The sequence below is a fragment of the Geotrypetes seraphini genome, chromosome 7 (assembly GCF_902459505.1).
Source record: "Geotrypetes seraphini chromosome 7, aGeoSer1.1, whole genome shotgun sequence".
Taxonomy (NCBI): Eukaryota; Metazoa; Chordata; class Amphibia; order Gymnophiona; family Dermophiidae; genus Geotrypetes; species Geotrypetes seraphini.
Genome location: NC_047090.1, coordinates 24,208,588 through 24,234,162, shown reverse-complemented (window position 1 = coordinate 24,234,162; position 25,575 = coordinate 24,208,588). Strand labels below are relative to the sequence as shown.

The following is a 25,575-nucleotide window of genomic DNA, read 5'->3' as shown; positions in this document are numbered from 1 at the left end:
ACTGCAGATGGGCAGACTAGATGGGCCATTTAGCACAGTTACTTACCGTAACAGGTGTTATCCAGGGACAGTAGGCAGCTATTCTCACATATGGGTGACGTCAAGTTGAAGAACGACCATGCCACCATGATTCTGATTGCTCCTCAGTGGTCGAGACAACCTTGGTACTCCCTTCTCCTTCAACTCAGCAGCAGGGAGCCATACCTTCTACCAGTTTTTCCTTCTCTGCTTACCAACCTGCAGTCTCTACACCTGACAGCTTGGTACCTCTCAACATAACTCCTCTTCAGTTTTCTCAATCTGTGAGAGACATTTTAGAGGCTTCTAGGAAGCCTACCACTAGACAATGCTATCACCAAAAATGGACTAGATTTTCTACATGGTGTTTTTCTCACGATAAGGAGCCTCAACATTCCTCCTTTATCTTCTGTTTTAGACTACCTTTTGCACTTATCCACCTCTGGCCTCAAGTCTACATCAATCTGAGTCCATCTCAGTGCAATTGCTGCTTTCCATCAGCCTATTGAAGGAAAACCCCTTTCTGCTCATCCGGTGGTTTCCAGATTCATGAAAGGACTTTTCAATGTCAAGCCTCCTTCAAACCACCTCCAGTGGTTTGGGACCTCAATGTTGTTCTTACTCAATTGATGAAGCCTCCATTTGAACCAATGTCTACGGCTCATCTGAAGTATCTCACTTGGAAAGTGGTGTTTCTCATTGCCCTCACTTCTGCTCGAAGAGTCAATGAGCTGCAAGCTTTAGTTGCTGATCCACTTTTCACTGTGTTCCATCATGACAAGATGGTTCTCCGTACTCATCCTAAATTCCTACCTAAAGTGGTTTTGGAATTTCATCTCAACCAATTCATTATTCTCCCAGTGTTTTTTCCAAAGCCTCATTCTCATCCTGGAGAATCAGCTCTTCATACTCTGGACTGTAAACGTGCTTTGGCCTTCTATTTGGAACACACCAAACCACACAGAACTGCTCCTCAACTTTTTGTCTCCTTCGATCCAAATAAGTTGGGACATCCTATCCCTAAGCATACCATCTCCAACTGGATGGCTGCTTGTATCTCTTTCTGCTATGCCAGGATGCAGGCTGGATTACCCCTTCAGAGTAGAGACACAGCCCATAAGGTCAGAGCAATGGCAGCTTCAGTAGCTTTCCTCAGATCTACACCTATTGAGGAAATTTGCAAGGCTGCTACTTGGTCCTCGGTTTATACTTTCATTTCTCACTATTGTCTGGATGTTTTCTCCAGACGGGATGACCATTTTGGCCAGAGAGTATTACAAAATTTATTCTCCTAAGTTGCCAACACTCCCACTATCCCATCCTGGTTAGCTTGGAGGTCACCCATATGTGAGAATGGGCTGCCTGCTTGTCCTGGGATAAGGCCTTTATCTGCCATCATGTTTCTATGTTTCTATGATTGGCTGATTCAAGCCCCGTCCAAGGCTGATAGCGAGACAGCAGTGGTGCAAGTTGTCTAACTGCTGCAGGATCTAGGTTGAATCGTCAATTTTCAGAAGATGCATCTGGAGCCAACAAAATCCCTAGAGTGCAGCTTAATTATTTCATCTAGGTGCAGACTTGGGGATCCACTTCAACAAAAGTAGAAGGATGTGTTTTTCTTCCAGAGCCATGCAAACTGAAACTAAGATGCCAGAGTTTGGAGATCTGGGCAAAGCCTGCTCCTACAGCTTGGCTTTATCTACAGGTGCTGGGGTTGATATTAGCAGCCAAAGAGGTTGTTCCATGGGTGAAAGCTCAATTGTGCCCTCTTCAGGGCATGCTAATTTTCCCACTGGTCTCCACAGACTGATTCTATCCAGATGCCACTGGCCTGGACGGTGGAAGTGCATCAAAATTTGAATTGGTGGCTCCAACCAGAGTCACTATTCAAAGGCTTGCCTCTTCACAAATCCTCTTGGGTGATCCTGATAACAGATGCCAGTCTGTACGGCTTGGGGGAGGGGGGGTCATTTAGTTCAGGGCCGATGGTTACCTTCTCAGAGGAAATGGTACATCAATAGATTGTTGCTGCAAGTGCTGCAGACTTTGGAGAACACCCTGGAAGGCAAAACAGTCAGGGTTTTCTCAGACAATGCTACAGATGTGGACTATGTGTGCTCTGTTGAGAATGGAGGCCAAGTTATTGTTTCGCTGGTCAGAAGTCCACCTACAGGCTCTATAAACAGCACATTTAGCGGGCGTGGACAGTGTGCAGGCCGATGATCTCAGTTGGCAGACATTGGAGCTGGGAGAATGGTCTTTGTCCCAGAAGGCCTTCGAAAGCATTTTGAGTTGCTAGGGGACATCAGACATTCGATCTGATGGTGTCAGCAGCACCCCAAAAAGGGGCGCTCAGTTCTTCAGCTGAAGATTCAGCCTTCAGCACTAGCATGGACACTCTAGTACAACCTTAGCCAGAGGAAGGTCTTTTGTATGTGTATTTCCCCCATGGCCCATGATAGGCTGAATCATTCGCACAATAGTGACTCACCCAGGGTTGGGTAATCCTGTTTGCTCGAGATCGGCTGCGTCAGTCATGGTACACAGATCTGATTCAGCTGCAGAGGGACAAGTGTCTCAAACTGCCACTTCATCTGACTCTTCTCTTGCAGGGTCTAATTGCCCTGAAGGATCCAGAATGCTTTGGGATTAAGGCATGGCTCTTGAGCATGCGGTCAGCGTGGAAGGGCTAATGAGAGGTGATCATAGTTGCCCTCCTAAGATCTAAGAAACTGATGGCTGTCGCAGCCTATTCTAAGGCTTGAAAAATGTTTCAGCAGTTGTGTGCTAATCTGAAGGTGGAGCCCTTTAAAGGTTCCAATATTAGTAGTCCTGGTGTTTCAAAACTAACTCAAGAAGGGACCTGGAGGTTGATTCCCTCAAAGTGCAGGTTGCAGGCCTCTCATGCTTTACGGCTTAAGTAGAGAAAGTTTCTTTGGCCTCTCATCCTGTGATAGCCAGATTTTTTGAACAGAGTTGCGGCTGCATTCTCCTGTATGAAAGCCGTTCCCGACATGGAATTTTAACATTGTTTTGCATGCCCACCTCCATAAGGCCCCATATGAGCCCTTACAAGAGGCATCGCTGGTGGATCTTACTGTTAAGACAGTTTTCTTAGTAGCTATCGTATTAGTTAGAAGGGTCTCAGAGCTGCAGGCTCTGTTGTCCAGAGAGCCTTTCCTTAGATCAGGGGTGTCAAACTCAATCACATAAGGGGCCGAAATCTAAAACACAGGCTAAGTCAAGGGCTGAATTTTCTATTAAGATACTTAGTCTTAGCAGAAGAATAGATCCTTCCTCGCCCTGAGACACCAGTGGCGCGCTCAGGCACTTCTGTGGAACGCAATGCTCCAACCTAGCTTTTATACTGGGACTGGGTCCTTCTGCCTGCAAATGAGTACTGAGGAAGCATGGTGAGGAGCTTGGAGTGCTGCAGGGAGTGGGGCAGTGTGTTCAGGCGCTTGGAGCGCCACTAGGACCGGGGCTGCACAGTCAGGCACTTAGATGCGACACAGTCACCGAGGGCCACATAAAACAGGCCAGGTGGGTTGGATTTGGCCCCCGGGCCTTGTGTTTGACATGTGTGTCTTAGATTTATGGAGACTGGGGTCTCGTTGCATACAGTACCTTCCTTTCTGCCAAAAGATGTTTTGGTCTTCTACATAAATCAGGAAGTCCGTCTACCCATGTTCCACACCACGGGTTCGAAGAGAAAGGACAAAGTTTTGGTGCTGCTGGACATTAGAAGAGTTCTTCTCTGTAGGTGATGAATGATTCTTGTCTCTCAGATCATCTCTTTTGTACTGAGTCCTAGCTACCCAGGAAAACTGGCTTCTAAGGCTCTCATTTCAAGATGGATTCGCATGACTAGTTCTTCAGACTATATTGGATGTAGTAAGCAACCATTGATTTCTTTGAGAGCACACTCTATGAGGAGTGTGGTTTCTTCATTGGTAGAGTCCCAGGCTTTTCCACCTGTAGGGTAACTACATGGACGACCCTCCATATTGTCACAAATGTTTACAGGATGGATGTAGCAGCATGGCTGGATGACGCTTTTGGGATCTCAGTGCTAACAGCAGGCTCATTTGTCCCACCCTAGACTCACTCAGGAGAATGCTTTGGTATGTCCCACTGGTTCAAGACTCATGCCTTACACTAGAAGGGAAGATTAGGCTCTTATTTCAATAATAATCTTTCTAGTAGAAAGGCATATAAGTCTTGAAGGTCTGCCCTGTCAGATTTCAATTAGCCTACTTGCTGTCTCAGACATGTATGTATTTCCACATATTTTTTCCTGTCAGAGAGGTTTGAAGATTTTGCGCTATTGCAAAGCATCAAATGTGAGAATATGAGAACTACATAAATGTTAATGCTGGTTGCACTCAAGTAGGTGGCTTATTTGGGTCCACTTTGTTTGATGTTTCTATTATATTTGTTCAAGAGCAGAGCAGATCTGGCTTTGGCAGGGAGTTCCCCCAAGCCCCTCCTTTTTTATTTATCCTCTTATGGTGCTTTGGTTTGAACTGAGGAGCTACAGAACAGCCCACTGATAAAGGAGGCTGAGCCAAAAAGAATGTGAATAATGCCTTCTACAGAACTCACGGGTAGAGATGACTAACCAAGCAGTTCAAGATTCATATGCCTTTCTACTAAAAAGAAGATTATAGAGATAAGAACCTAATTTTCCCATGTGTTTAGGGCCACATTCATCTAAGAATGCAAAGAGCTAGGAAAGAAGATCCACTACTACTATCCTGGTGAGATTTTCTACATCAGAAATAGTAGAGGCAGGATGCCACATTGACTGTTCTGATCAACTTAGGACAGGAGACACTAGCATGGCAATTGGGAAGTAGGGAAGCAAAGGAAGAACCTCCTGTAATATCTTCAGTAATCTTACGCTATCAATGGGCAAGTTGGAGGGTAAACATATTAGTGATTGAATTTGTATGACATTTTGTTACCTAACAACAAAAGGGCCTCTAAGCAGGTTCTTGAGTCTAAATTTCCCAAATGGTACTTTTAAGCACACGCAAATTGTACATAATCTTTTTCTATCAACAAGCAGGGGTAATGCAGCCACATTTGCTGATGACCTCATCAGAATGGATTCAAGGTGCACATTTGCTCTCCCATTGCCCAGAGAAAGCTGATTTCTACCTTGTACTGTCATTCTGTTCAATCTACTTGAAGCAATTGTATGATTTCATCTTCTCTAACTTATAAAAACCCAACGTAAAAAAAATATCATAACTGACAGCAAAAAGGGAGGGTGGGAGAACTAAAAAACCCCAAATATAATATCCCATGGGCCATTATGAGCCCCCTCCTGCATATACTTATTGAAAAAGTTGCCAGAATCTCCTCATCAGTGCCAATTGGTTCTGTCAAAGCACCTTTAGGACCTGGTACAAAAACAAACAAGATTGCTGCCCCCCCCCTCAGGGATTCTACTCCAGCACCAAGTTCCTCCAGTAAGGGGGTGGCTCCTATAGAATAAGACAGATGGATACTCAAATATTATAAATCAAAATAAATTTCACCTAACTTCAACCTTTCAGAGCTCTGATCACCATCGTAGGCCACTCTATCATCTCACCATCTTAAAGCTATACTCTCTGCTGCAGGCATCCAGAATCAAAGAAGTGTCTGTACCAGTGCTCAAGGCTTGTATTCAAAGTACTTATTTCCTAGATCAGTGGTTCCCAACCCTGTCCTGGAGGAACACCAGGCCAATCGGGTTTTCAGGCTAGCCCTAATGAATATGCATGAGAGAGATTTGCATATGATGGAAGTGATAGGCATGCAAATTTTCTTCATGCATATTCATTAGGGCTAGCCTGAAAACCCAATTGGCCTGGTGTTCCTCCAGGACAGGGTTGGGAATCACTGTCCTAGATGATGGAGGGCTGGCTTTGAGTTATACAGGATCTCAATGAATTTGTAAAAGGAAATATTCAAAATGAACTCCATAGGTACCACTTGAGGATCCTCCTTTCCTAGATCATCAATACCACATACTTTCATTTGGCCTCTAATCAGCAACACAATGCTAGGCTATTGCAGTGGCCCATCTGTAATCAACAGCAAGTGTGCCTGCATTACCAGAATGTCAACAGTGAAAACAGTTACTTCTCTCTAATGGGAGTTCCTCTGTTGACAATAGAGCGACGAAGCCACGCTTTCCCTCCCTCGTCTCCCATCTAGGTTGAAGAGCTAATAGCTAATAGATAAGTTATTAGTACTGTTTATCTCCATAAGAACCTATACAGACTGATAAGTTGTTAGTACTGTTTTTCTCCATAAGAACCTATACAGACTGATAAATTGTTAGAACTGTTTTTCTCCATAAGAACCTATACAGACTTATTAGTTGTTAGATCTGTTTTTCTCCATAAGAACCTATACAGACTGATAAGTTGTTAGTACTGTTTATCTCCATAAGAACCTATACAGACGGATAAGTTGTTAGTACTGTTTATCTCCATAAGAACCTATACAGACGAATAAGTTGATAGTTACTGTTTAGCCCCAAAACAATCTATACGTCCTCCTTATAATCTGATAAGATACTAGTACTGTCTATCCCCTAATATCCTGACAAGCACAGACAATCTGCTATAGCTGACACTCTTCGTTAGTTCTTCCCATTCCTACTTAACTTTGATAGTATTCCCCCGAACCAGTAGGGACCCTCACAATTCAAAGAAGAGCTCCACTTCTCTCAACAGTGGGAAGAAAACTCACCCATCTCTGAACTCACTACTGAAGGACACAGACGCTACAGAACAAAAGGGAAAAAAATAAAATAAAAACGCCTCCTCCTCCCCTAACATCCCCACACCCCCCAACCTGCACATCACACCAGTTACCAAACAGCAGAACCTCCTGCACCCTACACAAACACCACCATGCCTCCCAACTTTTCAACAAACGTACTCCTACATCTACTACTCTTCCTACTTCTAACCAACAGAAAAACAGAAGGTTATCACACATCCTCTATCCCAACCTTAACAGAATCCCAAAGGTTCCCACTACCTACCAGAAAACTTCATTCACCCAGAAACCTGATAGATTGCTCCTCACTCAACCACATCAGCATACCAACCAGCTGGGGAAAAAGACCACCTCCAAAACCAAAGCCAGAAAACCGCAACCATCATCCACAAACCAAAGAAAATCTCCTCCACCCAAACCGCTCACCCACTCCCCAAACTCTCAACATCTCATTATCATGCGCATACATGAACATCAGATCAATAAGCACAAAAGCAGACCTCATTAAGGACTGGATAGTAAAAAAGCAACTAAGCTGCTTATTCCTATCCGAAACCTGGCTAACCTCGGAATCCGATCCCACCATCACAGAACTATGCCCTATAGGTTACAAAATAGAACTGATCTGCAGGAAAAAAAAACGTGGTGGAGGTCTAGCCATCATACTCAAAAACAACATCAATATAAAGACCCTAGACAAACACACCACCCCTCACCTAGATCTCCTAGCCTGTCAACTATCCGATGATTCTCTCACAGGAACACTAACATGCATCCTCTGTTACTCAACACCAGGAAAATGGAATGACAACAAACAAGATATCGAAGAATTTATTTACCAGAACTCCCTAACCTCACCTCATAATCTAATCCTAGGAGATATAAACCTCCATCTTGAAGATCACACCTCTAAACAAGTAATAAATTTACTCTCATACCTCAAAGCACTGAACTACCAGATCCTCGACCCCCAACCCACACACGAAAAAGGCCACCAACTAGATGTCGCGGCTTACATGACCCAACACCACCACAAACCCGAAATCCATATCTCAAATGGGGCCTGGCACCCCTCACTCTGGTCAGACCACTATGAATACACCTTTAACATCAACTGGCCTCAAAACATCAACAAACAACCGCCAAAAAAAACCTCCTTCAAAACACGCCAAAAAATTGAACCCCCCACATTCTGGGACAAAGCAGACCACTCCATCACCAACACAGCCCCCAACGAATTCATATCCCAATGGCGAACCATAAGCGAAACCATCCTGAATGAACTAGCCCCAGAAAAATTAAAATTTAAAATATGCAGACCTTCTGATAAATGGTTCGACTCCGAACTCCTCCAATCAAAAAAGCTCTGCAGACAACTAGAGAGAGACTGGAAAAAAAATAAGAGCTTAAAACACACTAAAACTGCATGGAGAAATCAAATTAACCAATATAAAACCAAACTCAAGGAAAAACGGAAAGCCTACTACTCCAAAATGATAGGCACAAAAATCCCAGACACAAAAAAGCTATTCAACCTAGTAAAGAACCTCACTGATACTAAACCTTATCTTGCCACTCAAGGTACCCACCCACCGACAGCCATCCACCTAGCAGACTACTTCAAAAACAAAATCACCAATATCAGAACCGCATTCATCGATACACCCACCCATCTCGAAAAGATAACAACAAACCCAATAACAGGCGAAGCCATCGTAGCAGACAGAAGCTGGTCCAACTTCCCAATCCTACTTTGGTCGGATATGAACCGACTCTACAACAAATACAGCCATGCCTCCAGCGAACTAAATAATTGCCCCACCTACCTGTTATCAAACGCCTCCACCACATTCAAAACCAACTTTATGTTATGGATTCAAACCACACTAACAGAAGGCCAATTCCCACAGGACTTAGGAGAGATCTTAATCACCCCAATCATGAAAGATCACAAAGGCCCAATAGATAGCCCCTCCAACTACAGACCTATCGCTTCAATTCCAATATACGTCAAAATAATAGAAGGCCTAGTCACACAATACCTCACAATCTACCTGGAAAAACATAACCTACTCCACCCCTCACAATCAGGATTTCGAACCAACCATAGTACAGAAACACTACTTGTCTCTCTTCTAGATACAGCCCGGCAACACATCAGTAAAGGAAAAAAGATGATACTAATACAACTTGACCTCTCTGCTGCATTTGACCTAGTTGACCACACCATATTACTACAGATACTCGACGCCATAGGGATCTCTGGCAAAGTTTACAACTGGTTTCAAGGGTTCCTCAAATCAAGAACCTATAGGGTAAAATACAATGATATCAAATCAGAGCCATGGGCAAATCCCTGCGGAGTTCCACAAGGATCACCTCTCTCACCTACACTCTTCAACCTCTTTATCTCCTCCCTAGGAGCCACCTTAGATAACCTAAATGTCACATCCTTTAGCTACGCAGACGACATCACCATACTCCTCCCCTTCGACCCTTCAGAGCCCACCACCACCGCAAAACTGGAAACAACCCTAGATACAGTAGAAAAATGGATGATGGATCATAAACTAAAACTAAACTCAGAAAAAACAAAATTCCTCCTGCTCGAAAAAGCCAAATCTCCTACCATCACAGAACTGACAATCAAAAATACCAAATACCCAATACAACCCGAACTAAAACTACTAGGAGTCACCATAGACAGATGTTGCACAATGCAGTCCCAAATCAACAAGACGACCCAGAAAGCTTTCCTAACCATGAGAAACCTACGCAAAATCAGAAAATTCTTCAACCAAACACAATTCAGACTAGTCGTACAATCCCTAGTCTTAGGTCTGCTGGACTATTGCAACTCCCTATATCTTCCTTGTCCAGCCATTATGATAAAGCAACTCCAGACCATACAAAACACCGCCCTCAGACTGATCTACTCACTTAGAAAATATGATCACATAACAACCGCCTTCTTAGACTCCCACTGGCTACCCATACAAGCACGAATTCAATTCAAACTCCTCTGCCTCTTATTCAAAGCAATACAAGGCTCTTCCCCATCCTACCTAAACAATCGCTTAAACCAGATCTCCACCACAAGACAAAGAAGAACCCCAAATCCTTTTGCCTTCCCTCCACTCAAAGGCACACAACGCAAGAAAATGTTTGATAACCTTCTGGCAACACAAGCAGCAAAACTCAACCATTCCATCTCCAACCTGCTGACAACATCGGACGACTTCAAAACATTCCGTAAAGAAATCAAAACCCTGCTTTTTAAAAAATTCATCCAAAAACCTTAAACCACTTCACCTACCTCCAGCCAAGTTCACCTACCTCCAGAAAATTCACCTACCTCGACTGAACTCATCTACCACCAGACAATCCTCCCCCAAGTATCACACCTAATCACCCTTCATATAAACAGACCATAAAAAGATTGTAATCTTGCCTACTCTAACTGTGTTCCATTTCCATTTGCTAATATCACACTGCTAGGCACTGTCAGTTTTCTATCCAACCCATAAGATCCCCAAGAAAAAAAAAAAAAAAAAAAATTTGTATCCTTAGTGTTAACATGAGTAATCGCTCATACATTCTATGAGCATTGCTCACAAATTTTACATGGTCACTCTCAAAAATACTTGTAAATCTGGAAAATTGTTGGTTTTTAGAACTTGTTGCTCACATGAGAATAAATTTGCACGCACCTAGCCAATCCTTACAGGAAGCACTGTTGTTAACCAACAGAGAAGGGAGAGCTATTCCAGGAGAGAAATTTTGCCCATGCCCAAGAAAACCTTCCAAGTTTTTATGGGGTCTAGGAGAGCAAATATCCAACCTGCAGCCATTCTGACAATATCACTGGAAATTGTGGCTGCATCACCCTTACCTTTTCCAGAGAACTCGCTATTACTATCTGGATAATGCAAGCCAAAAAATAAGTATAATGATACCTGTAAATAGATGTCAAGCCGTTTCTGAGTAAGATTCATAGTCTGTAGTAGTTTTTCATCTTGATTAGTTGATTGCACATTTTGTTGCTTAGCAACTGCCCTTTTCTCTATCATGTACTTCTCTCGAACTGACTGGAACCAGTGCAATGAGTCAAATTCCTGGTACTGATCCAAAAGCTTTAGAATGTAAGCCACACCTGTAATCATTAAACCAAAAGACCAGGCTAAAGTTAAACCAAGTATAATTACATCTTCTGCACCTGCCACTAGACAAGTCAGTCCAAGCCTGACACTGAAGCATTACTGATGCAATATTTCTGCTATTAAATCAGACAATTTAAACCTAAAAAGCAGCTGAAGTTAGGAGGAAATGATGCCATGAGCCAAGATGGATATATAACACAGGAGCTTCTAGTGAGCCATAGTCTTAAAAGCTAAAATTGGTGTCTTATGAATTTAGATCAATAGAGAATGTCAGCTAAACAGAAAACTCCCAATTTGAACTTCACTTATGTAGGTGAGAAGCAGGGCCCTGCAAACTGAGGAAAGATGGCAACTGGGTCAAGTCTCAAGACACAAGGTGGTAGGATAAATGCACTGAGAGAAATGGGTATTCCGTAGCATCCCTCTATATCAGTGCAGATGGGTATTACGTACTGCTACCAATAAATGGAAGCTAAGAACCACTGAGCTTCAACTTAACTTATAAGAGGGCTATGCAGTCTCCTGGAAGCCAGTCTCAGCAGATGGCCTGTGCAATCTCCCTGAGGTCTTGGGTCCTTCCTGGGGATGAGAATTAGTTGATATTTGTTTTATGGAAAAGTTAAGAATTCCCTCTCTGGCTCCTGGACTGGGACTGAGGCCTGTGGGGGGTCTGTTAAGTCACAGGGGTGTCACACCCAGGTGGCTAGGTCCCTCCACCTCTTTCATCTCCTAGATCTTAGACCCTTTTCTTTGGTTTTTGATCTAGAAACCCCCCCCCCAAAAGCCCCCCCCCCCGACTCTGCTAGTCTGCTCTGCTTGTAAACAGAGGAGAGTCTGAGGGGTCTGCCTACTTTACAGCCAAACGAGTAATAGAAAAAATAAATAGAAATAATAATAAATTGAATAGAGGGAACAGGAGTCATCCTTTCAATCTGCTCCTTGCAGCTGCCCGTCTCTCTCCCTTTCAGTGTTTGGCGCTGTCTGCCCATTTTCTTCTCTCTATCGTGCATTCTTTTCTGTGCCAGAGGGAAGATGAACTTGCAGTACCAGAAGCACTTCAGAATTTGACAGCACTGAGCTCTAGTTGTAGCCGAGATCTGCACTTTTTGGGCTGGCCATAACTCTTATGTTTTATTTTGTGGAAGTTCAAAACCTCCCAAAGCTCCCTCTCCTTTGGCTGTGGTAAGGTGTATTTTTATCATTGCTTTAACATAGTAACATAGTAGATGACGGCAGATAGACCCGAATGGTCCACCCTGCAGACGTAAGCAGTAGTTTTATTGCTTTATTCAATTTTGCAGTGTTTGACACCTGTGACTGGATGCCTGGAGTTCTAGAATGTTCAGATTTTCCTCAAAAGAGTCACAGCACATGAGAGATATTTGCTGGGAGGCAAGAAGCAGATATGCACAGACAGAGAGAGGAACCTTGGGGATGACAGTGTCTGAGGATCGGAAGGCAACAAAACAGTGTGGCAAGGCAGTGGCTGTATAGAGAAAGGTATAACCAGCAGAAGTAGCAGATGTGTTGCATGTTACGTTATGTTAAAGGGAAACTTATTGAGATTGGATTTGGAGGCCATGTGTGCTGACCAACCATGGAGACATAAGGTACTTCTAGTAGCCACTCCCAAGGCCAGAGACTTAGCCGAAGCACACAAGTCATACATGGTGTCAAAGATAAGAGCCCAGTTCAATTTTTGCCACCTCCTGATCTACCAGTGACCAGTCCTTAGACTCCTAGCGGAAACAAGCTTTGGCCACCAGACCACCATAAATCACCTGGACCACAGGAGCCACCACATCAAAACTCTGCTGCACCTCCACCGGAATAGTATGCCTCTTGGCAATGGCCGAAACCACATCATCCACAACCAGTGACCAAAAAGAATCCTCATTAAGCTCAGGAATAAGATAAAGCTGTGACATGGTCTGCACCAGCCAAAAAGGGGCATCCGGAGTCTTCCACTGAGTATCCACTATATCCCGGCGATCCTGATGCATGGTAAAGAAATGGGAAGCCGTCCGATTCCCTTTGAGAGGATCCACCACCCACGGAGCCTCTTTAGTGTCCTCCTCAAAATGCAAGACACAGGCCACCTGAAGAATAAGCTCTTGGAGCTCTTCCCGACAAAAAATGCACACCACATTTGAATCCTCCCCTGTGGGTGACTCAGACAGCCAGCCACCCGCATCATCTGTTCACCCTTGAGGGTCCTGCAGGTCCCCAGAGACCCAGGTCCTCATCAGGGGACAAAACATTATCTTTCCCAGGAAACATGCTGGCACCAACAAAGACTTGACCACCCCATCTCCAACTTACTGACAACAACGAGCGACTTCAAATCATTTCAAAAAGGAATCAAAACTCTGCTATTCAAAAAAATTTATCCAGTTATCTTAACTCTTCCCCTTGTCCTTTTCCTCCCTTGTAATAGTCTCACCCCCTTTTGTAATTTTTTCTCTCCTACATATCAACTATGTAGTCCACTACCTAACTTGCAAATCTTCTGGAAATGTCCAGTTAGCTTCATTGTAATCCTAACACCTAAACTGTAAGGTTCCTGGAAATGTCCAGTTAGCTTCTTTGTAATCCGCCTAGAACTGCAAGGTACGAGCGGAATAGAAGTCACTAATGTAATGTAATGTAAAGATGACCCCCTGGACAAGGCTGAAGCCACAGAAGAGGAGACAGGACCACCAGCTGTGTGCATGCAATACACCTTCCACATGGCGAGAACAAAATCCGGGGAAAAACAAAGAGGTGGGAAAGGATCACGCTCCCCAGTAGAGGAGGAGGCCTGCAAGTCCTCTCCAATCTAGGCGGAAACTCCCGAGAAGACTGTCAAAATGGAAGAGTTTCCCCACCAAAGAAGAAAAGCCAGCCAAAAAAGGCATCCCCAAGGCCAAGGGCACTGAAGAGGCCTAAATAATCAAAGCCACTGTAAGGGTATCCCCAGAAAGGCTTTATGCGCCAGTAAGGGAATCCCCAGCACCTTCGGCGGTAAGGGAAGCCCGGTCTTCCCCACCACCGGCAGCCACAACAGCTGGGGAATACCCAGCACATTTGGCAGTTAGGAAACCACAGGCCTCCCCACTACCCACGGTTGATGCACCCTTCACGGTTTCAGGGAAAACCCTCAAGCCAGCCGGCTCTCAAGCAAGCTAGGGCTCCCCTTCCAGTCATGAACAAAAACAACAAAAACTGGCCGCATTAAGCCCTTGACGGAAACACACTGAGCACTTCAGCTTATGAGAAGTGCTCATTGTGAACTGCGAGGCAGGCTGAATGAAACCAGCAGCAAAAAAAATAAGAATGAACACAGTTCCTGCAACCAGCACAGAAAGAAAAGCACTGCCTCGTAAGGAGCAGACCCTACAGGCACTCAAAACTACAGTATAGTCTTTTCCCCTTGGCAAGGTATACAGTTGAGGCTCCTCTAGAGAAAAAAAAAAAAGAGGAAGATGCGGGAAATGGGGGGATGAACTCAACTGATCAAGTGCGACACTCCCGAGGTGGTAATGGGACCCCTGCTCAGTCCAACAAGAAAAAAAAGCGGGGCAGATAAAAATACCATTGCCTAACCTTTCCAACAGACCGTGCCAAGGCCTAAAACAAAACTGTGCAGGCTTACCACCTCCACCTGCTGGAGACCGAGAACAGACAGATTGATTCTATGAGTGACTGCACAGCCCACTTGTACTGTAAGAATTCAGTGTGTTCTCAGTCTCCACCTGCTAGCAGAAGTGCGTAAACATACCCATCTGTGTCAGTCTGGAGGGATGATAAAGGAAAGTTATTTTTTTAAAAATGAAGTTTTCATCAGGTTGTAAACATTAAGATTATACCAGCAAGAATCTTTCTGCAGAAAACCATGATTTAAATCGTTTTTCTGACTAGTGATTTAAATTGATTAAATTAAAATCAAATCTACCCTACAAGATGGAAAAGAATCTTCAACAAGGACCAAAGAGATTGCATAGGATATCAAGCCAGGAGGTGTGGAGCCAAGAGACCACAGTTGCTGGAGAACATAGGGCTGGAGATCCATGATAGAGAGCTGATTCATGAAGCATCCTCATGCAAATGAGGGCGATCGGAATCACACCCCCAACCGACTGCACAGATTGCTCTCCAACGATCCCGACGCATGCACAGATCATCTTCTTTGCCTGAAGATGGTCTGCGCATGCGCTGGCCCTCCATGCCTGGCAGAGCTGGAAACTTTTTTATACTTTTTTGCTTTACTTTTTTTTTTTTTTTAAACTTTAAACAAATGGGTTAAAACCACAGGCTTGCACTGAGGGGAAGGGCAGGAGAGTTGGGGCAGAGAGCAGGGCGGCAAGAGCAGAGAGCAGGGCAGTCGGAAAGGACCTGAGCGACTGGTCCTCAGCAGTCGCTTATTTTTCGATCGGCCAGCCCACTCGGTGTTCCTCATTTTTTTGTGAATCGCTGCTTGCCTGTATTTGCATGCTGTTCTCCCTCATTTGCATGTGCGGATCGGATGCAGATTGGGAGTAAGGTTAGTTAATCGGGTCGGGTCGCTAAGTGATTGCAAAGTGGTCGGGACATGATCAGTGTCCTTAGTGAATCTAGCCCCTAGTGGGGCAAGGACAGGAAAAGAACTCACCGGGATGGGAAAATGAGTTCCCGTGGGGGTAGGGAAAAATTTGTCCCCGTGTCATTCTCTAGTTGAGACTGGGATTCAATATTGGGCAAGGAAAGATATTTTGGCTCAACTTTGGACCCATGCTCAGGCAGTCATCCCAAGACTTCAAAAGAAGGCATACTGGCAATCTGTCATAACTTGGATGTATAGCAAGTTAGAGTGTGACAAACTGAATCTGCAGCCTCTGCCTGATGTCCCGCATCACACTTCCTCAATACCAATGAAGATGAGGCCAAATCCTTCTTCAGACAGGAATTGGATGATGACTGCTCCCAATAGGCCCTACTGATGCTTAATGTAAATGCATCTCAGCGCCCAATGTAGCTCCATCAATGGACCAGTCTGATCTCTGAAAAAACTCTCTCTCTACCCTAAATCCCTCCCTTATATCTGTGAACAGAGAATGCAATTAGAGGAAACAAGTCAGGTCCTTGGCACTGCAAGAGCCATGAGTGAGTATCCATAAAGGATAGGGTCCTGTTGCACGAGTAATACCTTTTAATGCCTATGGGGATCTTCTTTTGAGACATTTCACTGAAAAAATAGCCAAAGTGAAATGAAACAACTCAATGGTGACAACACGCCAGCTAAGAGCTCCAGGCCTAAAAATGGCCAACACTGAGTCTAGGCAAAAAAAAAAAAAAAATTGTATATATAATTTCTAATTCCTCATCCTCCCTCAAAGAGCTATCATGTAGACAAGAAAAGATATACAACAGTTAACAGGACTTAAAGATTTATGAGAAATAAACATTTTTTGAGGCACTGAGGTGACTGCAATGCAAAACGAGCTCCATCAGCTCTGCGGAATAGGTTAGACTGAGGAGGAATTCCTGCACAACAGCAGCAGGCAGAACAAGCATGCATGCACAATGAGACTACCCAAATACTTCCAGGAAATGTTGCTGGGGTATAGCTTCTTGTGCCAAGCTCCATTGGTGGTATTACCCAGACATAAGGATTTACAGTCCTGTTTGTTCTTGGAGAATATGTTCGTTTTTTTTCCATGTAAACATGAAATTTTGACTTCCTTCAAGACCAATCTTTCTAAATATATCAAGCGCCATTTATAATAAGAGTCAAGAGAACAGCACCTAAATTCAGCAGGGCAATGGTCAGCTAAGAATAAGTGCATGGGTGGGGCATACAAGACTAGCAACTTCCCTCTACTTGGGCTCTACAGGATACCGACTTTGATTTGCAAAACTTCCATTCATCTAGCCCTCTTCTATTCTGGAGAAGGAATTCACCAGAAGAAAGATGCACAAATGAACATAATTCTAATGCCTAAGATGAATAGTGTCACCTTGGCAGGGCTGCTGCTTCCCCACTATAAGACAAAAATGTGAAAGAAGCCAATGTAGGACACACAAAAATAGCACAGATGTACGATAAAAGGAGAATAAATTCACTGTACGTGAACCAAATTATACTAAATGCACCTGCAGTCATTTTTTTCAAATGCAAGCACAATATATTTTGGAACTTGCATAAGCCCAAATTTTCCAAAGAGCCCTCAAATGAATGTTAACATTTTAAGAGATAATTTGTTCTACTGATCTTCTAGTTTAATACACACATTTTCCGCCCACTTGAAGAGACAGAGCACATTTAAAGCTTACTGCTGTCACGATGAAATCAAACTTAACTTACCCATTGCAAAGCCATCATCAGTAAAAGCTGCACCAACTTTATTCTTTTTATTCAGTTTCTCCTTACAGCTGATGGAATGCTCTACAAAGTTGAGGGTCTGAAACATAATAAACATATTGCCAATCATGTCTGTTTATTTTCATTTCTTTCCAATTCAATGGTAGTTGAAAAGAATTATACAAAAGAGACTGAATATATTTGACATCTGGGACCAAATAACTTTCTGAAATTTAATAGAATAGGATGAAACTTGGCATGAGAAAACCAATAAAGAGACACACATTTTGAAAATGGGCCAAATCAGACTGGGAGTTCCAGAATATAAGCCCTCCACCACCACCACAACAAAAAAATGGTCCAGTGAATTTCTGTAGGAGTTTGAGCATTTGTTGAATAAAATCATTAATGGAATGGGATGGCAAGTGAGAAAAATGGGTTAAAAATCATTTTTTAAAAACCCCAAACATATATACCAAGTTCCAAATTGGGCCAAAAATCATTAAAAAACACACACATGTACACTAAGTTCCAAAATGGGCCAAATCGACTGGAGGTTGAGGCAGGCCAATTGCTGTACACATTTCAGACACATGTATTGATAAGAATAGCTATAGTGCTGTATTGTTATCCTGAAGAGGTAGGGTTCTTCAATAGCTGGTTTCAAAAGATCTTGGGGATGATATATAAAGGTTGCATTAAAAGGACAGAAGTATTTTTCAAGTTTTATTGTTTTTATTTGATGCATTACTGTTCATGTTTTTACTTATAAACTAACGACTTGACCAGTGTTGATACTGTGCAATATATATATATTTTAATAAAGATAAAGAAAAATAAGCCCCCTCCTTTCAAAGATGTATTTCTATGGGAAAAGGGGTTTTAGTTTCTTCAGCATGAAATATAGAACTTAGATTAACAGTGCAGGGCAATTTAGAAAGGTTAAAACAATTCACCACTCTTCCAAGCCTCCAAATTGGCTCATATCCCCTACAAATTACCCACTCACAACTGCCCCAGTTGCCAAACTGCCTCCATGGCCCCAAAACAATCTACCTACAATTGCATCATCCCTCCAAAAACACTACCCCCAAACTATCACACTGCTCTGCAAAATGCCCCACTTCCAAAAACTACACTACTTGCAATTGACAACACACTACAAACTGCCCCAACTGGAAACCTCTCTCCAGCAACTGCCCTACTACTCCAAATATTATCTCACTCCCAAAACTAAGGGCTAGATTCACTAAACAAACCGATTGTGTACCGATCGGTTTGGGAGCCCTTTGCGACCCAATTTCCCTCCGACCCGATTCACTAACCTCTCCTCCGATCCGATTCCAATCCGTGCATGCAAATGAGGGGAAACGGCATGCAAAGCACAAAGGATGCGATTCACTAATTTTTTCCTGACACACCAACTGGCTGGCTGATCCAAGAACAAGCAACTGGTGAGGACCAGTCGCTTGTGTAAAAACCCCTATCTCCTGCTCTCTGCCCCGCGGAGCAGGAAGGGTGCTCAATACTTCCTGCTCCAATGCCTCCCGACTCCCCACCCACCAACCAAAAAACAAATGGCAGGAGGGATGCCAACTCCCTCCTGCCACCCACCGGATGCCCCTTCCCCATACCTTTAATGGAGCAGGAGGGGGGCTCAATCCCTCATAGAAACATAGAAGATGACGGCAGAAAAGGGCTACAGCCCATCAAGTCTGCCCACTCTGCTTACCCACCCCCTGTCTATGCCCTAATGACCCAATTTCCTTATCTTGACCCTCATAGGGATCCCACATGGGTATCCCATTTATTCTTAAAGTCTGGCACGCTGTCTGCCTCGATCACCTGCACTGGAAGATTGTTCCAATGATCAACCACTCTCTCTGTGAAGAAATACTTTCTGGTGTCGTCATGAAATTTTCCACCCCTGAGTTTGAGCGGGTGCCCTCTTGTGGCCGAGGATCCCTTGAGAAAGAAAATATCATCTTCCACTTCGACACGTCCCGTGAGGTACTTAAATGTTTCAATCATGTCTCCCCTCTCCCTAAGTTTCTCGAGAGTGTAGAACTGCAATTTGTTCAGTCTCTCTTCGTACGAGAGACCCTTGAGCCCTGAGATCATCCTGGTGGCCGTCCGCTGAACCGATTCAATTCTGTGCACATCTTTATTGTAATGTGGCCTCCAGAATTGCACACAGTACTCCAGATGAGGTCTCACCATGGCCCTGTACAACGGCATTATGACTTCAGGCTTTCGGCTGACGAAACTTCTATTGATACAACCCAATATCTGCCTTGCCTTAGATGAAGCCTTCTCCACTTGATTGGCAGTTTTCATGTCTGCACTCCTAAATCTCGTTCTGCTGAAGTCCTAATTAAAGTTTCTCTGTTCAAGAAGTACGTCCTGCATGGATTTCCGCTTCCGCGGTGCATGACCTTACATTTCTTAGCATTGAAGCCTAGCTGCCAGGTTGAGGACCAACATTTCAATGTAAGCAGGTCCTGCGCCATATAATTCTGTAAACTGCATCCACTTACTATATTACATAGTTTGGCGTCATCGGCGAATAGTGTTATTTTACCTTGAAGCCCTTGAGTCAGATCCCCTATGAATATGTTGAAAAGGAGTGGACCCAGGACCGAGCCCTGCGGCACTCCACTGGTCACCTCCGATGTTTTAGAGAGGGTACCATTAACCACCACCCTCTGAAGTCTGCCACTCAGCCAATCATTGACCCATGCAGTTAGTGTCTCTCCTAACCCCATCGATTCCATCTTGCTTAGCAGCCTGCGGTGTGGGACACTGTCAAAAGCTTTACTGAAGTCCAGGTACATGACGTCCAAAGACTCTCCCAAGTCCAACTTTCTTGTTACCCAGTCAAAGAAGCTGATGAGATTGGATTGGCAGGACCTACCCTTGGTGAATCCATGTTGACTGGGATCCCGAAGATTCCCTTCATTCAAGATCGTGTCCAATGCTCCAATGCCTTCCCACCCACCAACCAAAAAACCAAATGGCAGGAGGGATGCCATTTTCCTCCTGCCACCCACCGATGCCCCCTCCCCGTTCCCCTTCCCATACCTTTAACAGGAGCAGGAGGGGTACTCAATCCCTCCTGTTCCAATGCCTCACACGATGAGTCTGAGACCTTAGGCCCAGCCCCAGCGCTCCAGACCCAATATCCGGTCACAATCCCTGAGAAACCAGTGGTGATTAATTTATCGAATTGGACATTGAGCACTGCTGAGACCACAGTATTAACATATGGTCTTTCCTTCGTACCCTCTACCCAATTTGATCTATTTCAATTTCATGTGGACTTGGAGAAGTTAGTAAGAAAGCTACAGTTAAAATTTTTTTTCAATTCCCAGCCCACTGTTCAGGATCGCATGGTAATAGCTCCCAAAAGCACATGGTCCTCACCAGTGTTCCCGCTAAGCTGCGTTGGCCTGCGCTCGCGCACAAAATATTACATCGCAGCGCAAAGTTTCTCTTCACAGCGCACACACGCGTCGGTAAGGTAAGGGGACGCATTGGGGGGATTGCACTTCCCCACAATTGCCATGCTTCGGTTCCTCTTCTTCCTTCCTTCCTCCCCCCCCCCCCCCGCGGGACCCTGCGGCACCATCAACTCTTACTCCCTCTAATGTCGGCCCTGCAGCTCCAGACTTCCTCGCACCTTCTCCCCTCCCCCTTTGGATCGCTATTATTTTAAATGTTATAGCCGCGGAGCTGTATCCATCAGTGGAGATGTCTAACCTCGGCCTGCCCCGGAACTCTTACTGCAACAGTGACTTCCTGTTCCTGCCTAGACGGGCGGCTGCTGCAGTAAGAGTTCCGGGGCAGGCCGAGGTTAGACATCTCCACTGATGGATACAGCTCCGCGGCTATAACATTTAAAATAATAGCGATCCAAAGGGGGAGGGGAGAAGGTGCGAGGAAGTCTGGAGCTGCAGGGCCGACATTAGAGGGAGTAAGAGTTGATGGTGCCGCAGGGTCCCGCGGGGGGGGGGGGGAGGAAGGAGGGAAGAAGAGGAACCGAAGCATGGCAATTGTGGGGAAGTGCAGAGCTGCAGGGAAGAGTGTTGCGGTACCCAGCTGGAGGGAGAAGGAAGATGAGGGAGGGAATTAAAGGAGATGCCAGGGCTTGGAGCGTAGGAGGAAGGTATGCCAGTCTAAGGGAAAAGGAAGGGGGAGATGTGAGAGCATGGAGGGGGAGCGAAAGATGGAAGAAAAGGAAAGGAGAGAGATGCCAGAGAATCAGGGAAGGGGAGATACCAGACTATGAGGAGAGGTGTGGGAGAGGGAAGGCGAGGAGAGAGATGCCAGACCAATGGGGTGAAAGGAGAGATGGAAGGGGGAGGCATACAGTTTCTGGAAGGGGCATAGAAGGAGAGAAGATGCCATATAGGGGAAGAGAGACGGCAGACAGTGGATGGAAGGAAGAGAGTTACAAGAAGATGAGGAAAGGAGAAACCACAGAAGACAAAGGTAGAAAAAAATTTCTATTTATTTATTGCTTTAGGAGACATGTGTCACTGTTTCTGTGAAGCATTGTATGCAGAGTCCAGCTTCTTGCTGGTTCAATTTAACCTTTGTCTATGTATTTTTATTTTATCCCCCCTTTTACAAAACTGTGAAGCGTTTTTAGCACCAGCCTTGGTGGTAGCAGCTCTGATGCTCAGAATTTTATGAGCATCAGAGCTGTTACCTCCGTAGCTAAAATCCACACTACAGTTTTGTAAAAGAGGGAGGGGTTAGTTTGTGATTACATATTCCTTACTAGGCGAAGGTGTTTTCTGTGTTCTGTGTGTTCGAAAGACATGGTTTTCTGTTAGGATTGACGGTGTAGGATTGATCTGTGCTGGTCTGGCTTGTTTAGTTTTACAATGGGTGTATTGATGTACTGCTCACTGCAATATGTAAGATGCTGCCTTTTCCTAGGTACTCATGTGTGACGTGTGGTTTGTTACTAAAAATCATGTTTTTCTTACAGATGGGGGGGGTGCCAAAAAATGATGGGCCCCGGATGTTACATATGCTAGGTACGCCACTGTATGTAAAGATACCAGAAAGCTGGCGTAGCAAAAACTTCTAAGTTTTGAGTATTTAACCCTCCCACAATCTCACGGGCACTCATTTCAAGTTTATTGAGATTTTGATTTAAACGCAATATCAAATATTTTCAATGCGTATAACAAAAATAAATTTGGGGAAATAAATAAAACCATTTGAACCAGTGTTCCCGCTAAGCTGCGCTGGCGTGCGCTGGCGCACAAAATATTACATCGCAGCGCACACGTTTCTCGTCACAGCGCACGATCGGAAGAGGCGTACGGCAGATGGCAGGGCGGCGAGAGGAGAATCGGGCGAGTTGGCTCATAACTTGCTGGCGCCCGATATTTTTGGCTCACGGTGAAAAAAGTTTGCTCACAACACCCGCCCGCTTAGAGGGAACACTGGTCCTCACCAATTCCTGTAAATCCAATAGTTAATGCAATTAAACAGTGCGTCTTAAAAGATGTTTCTATATGGCAACAAAATAAGAAACATTTTTTCAAGAACCTTAACAAAGAACTACAGGCTGTTCAGTTATTAAAAACAGATAGGTCAATAGTGATCAAAAAAGCTGATAAAGGAGGGGCCTTAGTGTTACTTAAAAAAGAAAAGTACAACTGGGAGAACATGAGACAACTGAATGAAGAGGGAGTATATGAAAAATTAGCTTTAGATTCTACAAAAAGATTGCAGAGACATATTCTGAAATTAACGGACCAGAGTGTATTGGAAGGTTTTTTAACACATAAAGACCATAAATTTTTGAACAGAAAATCTCCGATAGTGCCTGTTTTTTATACTCTGCCAAAAATTAATAAACGATTAGAAGATCCCCCGGGGAGACCTATAATGTCTTCACGGGGTTCAGTTCTGGAACCTCTTTCAAAATTCGTAGATGAATTTTTAAAACATAAAGTGTCGAAAATTGAATCATACATTTAAAATTCAAGGGATTTGATAGTGAAGTTAAATGAAGTTCCGAAGGAGTTATTTCCTTTTATAGTGGTATCTTTTGATGTAACCTCATTGTATACATCAATCCTACAGGATGATGCTTTAGATATCATCAGTAGAATCTTTGAAAAGAGAGAACGACCACACACAATTCCAATGGTCTTTTTATCTAACTTAGCGAGAATTGCTATGAAAGAAAATTTTTTCTCTATACAATAAACAATTTTACAAACAGAAAACAGAAATAGCCATGGGGGCAGTGTTCGCCCCTTCAGTAGCTAATTTGTTTATGGCAGACTTTGAGTTTACATGGATAAAAAATTCTACTTTTGAGGCCTGCATTAGCAGATGGTTCAGGTACATCGATGACGTCTTAATGCTTTGGAAAGGCACTGAGAAAGATCTACAAAGTTTTAGTAACTGGTTGAATAATTGTGACTCAAATTTAAAATTCACCATGCATCATTCAAAGAATCAGCTGGAATATCTAGATCTGAAGATTATTCAAGAAGATGACCATTTTAATGTCTACATGAAGCCTACAGACAGGAACACGTTTTTGAATTTTAATAGCTGCCATCCAGCCAGTCTGAGAAAGAATTTGCCTCTCTCTCAGTTTTTGCGCTTAAAACGAAATTGCTCTATGATTAAGAACTTTAAGTGACAATCTAAGGCCCTGATTCTCTAAAAGTGCGTCCCGATTTTAGGCAGCTGTAGACATCCTGTAGTTCTTAAGCCTGTGAGTCTGACCTCGGTACCAGGAAAGATGGTAGAGGCACTGATAAAGGACCGCTTCATTGATCACCTTGACGGACACAATCTGATGAGGACCAGTCAGCACGGCTTCAGCAAAGGATGATCTTGCTTGACGAACTTGCTGCACTTCCTCGAGGGGGTAAACAGGCAGATAGACAAGGGTGACCCAGTTGACACTGTATATCTGGATTTTCAGAAGTCGTTCGACAAGGTTCCGCATAAACGACTACTTCGAAAAATTGAGAGCCATGGAATAGAGGGTGAAATACTCACGTGGATTAAAAACTGGCTAGCGGATAGGAAACAGAGAGTGGAGGTAAATGGACAATATTCGGACTGGAAGAACGTCACCAGTGAGGTGCTGCAGGGCTCGGTGCTTGGACCCGTGCTCTTCAACATATTTATATACGATCTGGACATTGATACGACGAGTGAGATGATTAAATTTGCGGACAATATGAAGTTATTCAGAGTAGTGAAGATGCAGGGGGATTGTGAAGATCTGCAACGTGACATAATCAAGCTAGAGAAATGGGCATCGACATGGCAAATGAGGTTCAACATGGATAAGTGTAAGGTAATGCATGTCGGTATCAAAAATTCCATACACGAATACAAGATGTCCGGGGCGGTACTTGGAGAGACCCCCCAGGAAAGAGACTTGGGAGGAAACAGAGGGTAGGAGTGAAGGGCCACTATTCGGACTGGAGGAGGGTCACGAGTGAGGTCCCGCAGGGCTCGGTGCTCGGGCTGCTGCTATTTAACATATTCATAAATGATCTAGAAACAGGGACGAAATGTGAGATAATAAAATTTGTGGATGACACCAAACTATTTAGTGGAGCTCGGACTAAAGAGGACTGCGAAGAATTGCAAAGGGACTTGAACAAACTAGGGGAATGGGCGATGAGATGGCAGATGAAGTTCAACATTGAGAAATGTAAAGTATTACATGTGGGAAACAGAAACCCGAGGTACAACTATATGATGGGAGGGATGTTATTAAATGAGAGTACTCAAGAAAGGGACTTGGGGGTAATGGTGGACATGACAATGAAGCCGACGGCACAGTGCGCAGCGGCCGCTAAGAAGGCAAATAGAATGCTAGGCATAATCAAGAAGGGTATTACAACCAGAACGAAATAAGTTATCCTGCCATTGTATCAGGTGATGGTGCATCCGCATCTGGAGTACTGCGTCCAATATTGATCGCCGTACTTTAAGAAGGACATGGCGTTACTCGAGAGGGTTCAGAGGAGAGCGACGTGTCTGATAAAGGAGATTGGAGAAACTGGGTCTCTTTTCCCTGGAGAAGAGGAGACTTAGAAGGGATATGATAGAGACTTACAAGATCATGAAGGGCATAGAGAGAGTAGAGAGGGACAGATTCTTCAAACTTTCAAATAATAAAAGAACAAGAGGGCATTCAAAAAAGTTGAAAGGGGACAGATTCAAAATGAATTCTAGGAAGTTCTTCTTTACCCGTGTGGTGGACACCTGGAAAGCGCTTCCAGAGAGCGTAATAGA

The 25,575-nt window shown here is 44.0% G+C and overlaps 1 protein-coding gene across 1 annotated transcript in view; it reads right to left on the bottom strand.

Annotated features, from left to right (window-relative positions):
- Positions 1 to 25,575, bottom strand: part of WASHC4 (WASH complex subunit 4) — a 220,004-nt gene that overhangs the window by 16,680 nt on the left and 177,749 nt on the right. Inside the window, 2 exon segments of the mRNA XM_033950810.1 lie at positions 10,758 to 10,954; positions 17,284 to 17,380. Of these exon segments, the coding sequence (XP_033806701.1) occupies positions 10,758 to 10,954; positions 17,284 to 17,380 (294 nt within the window).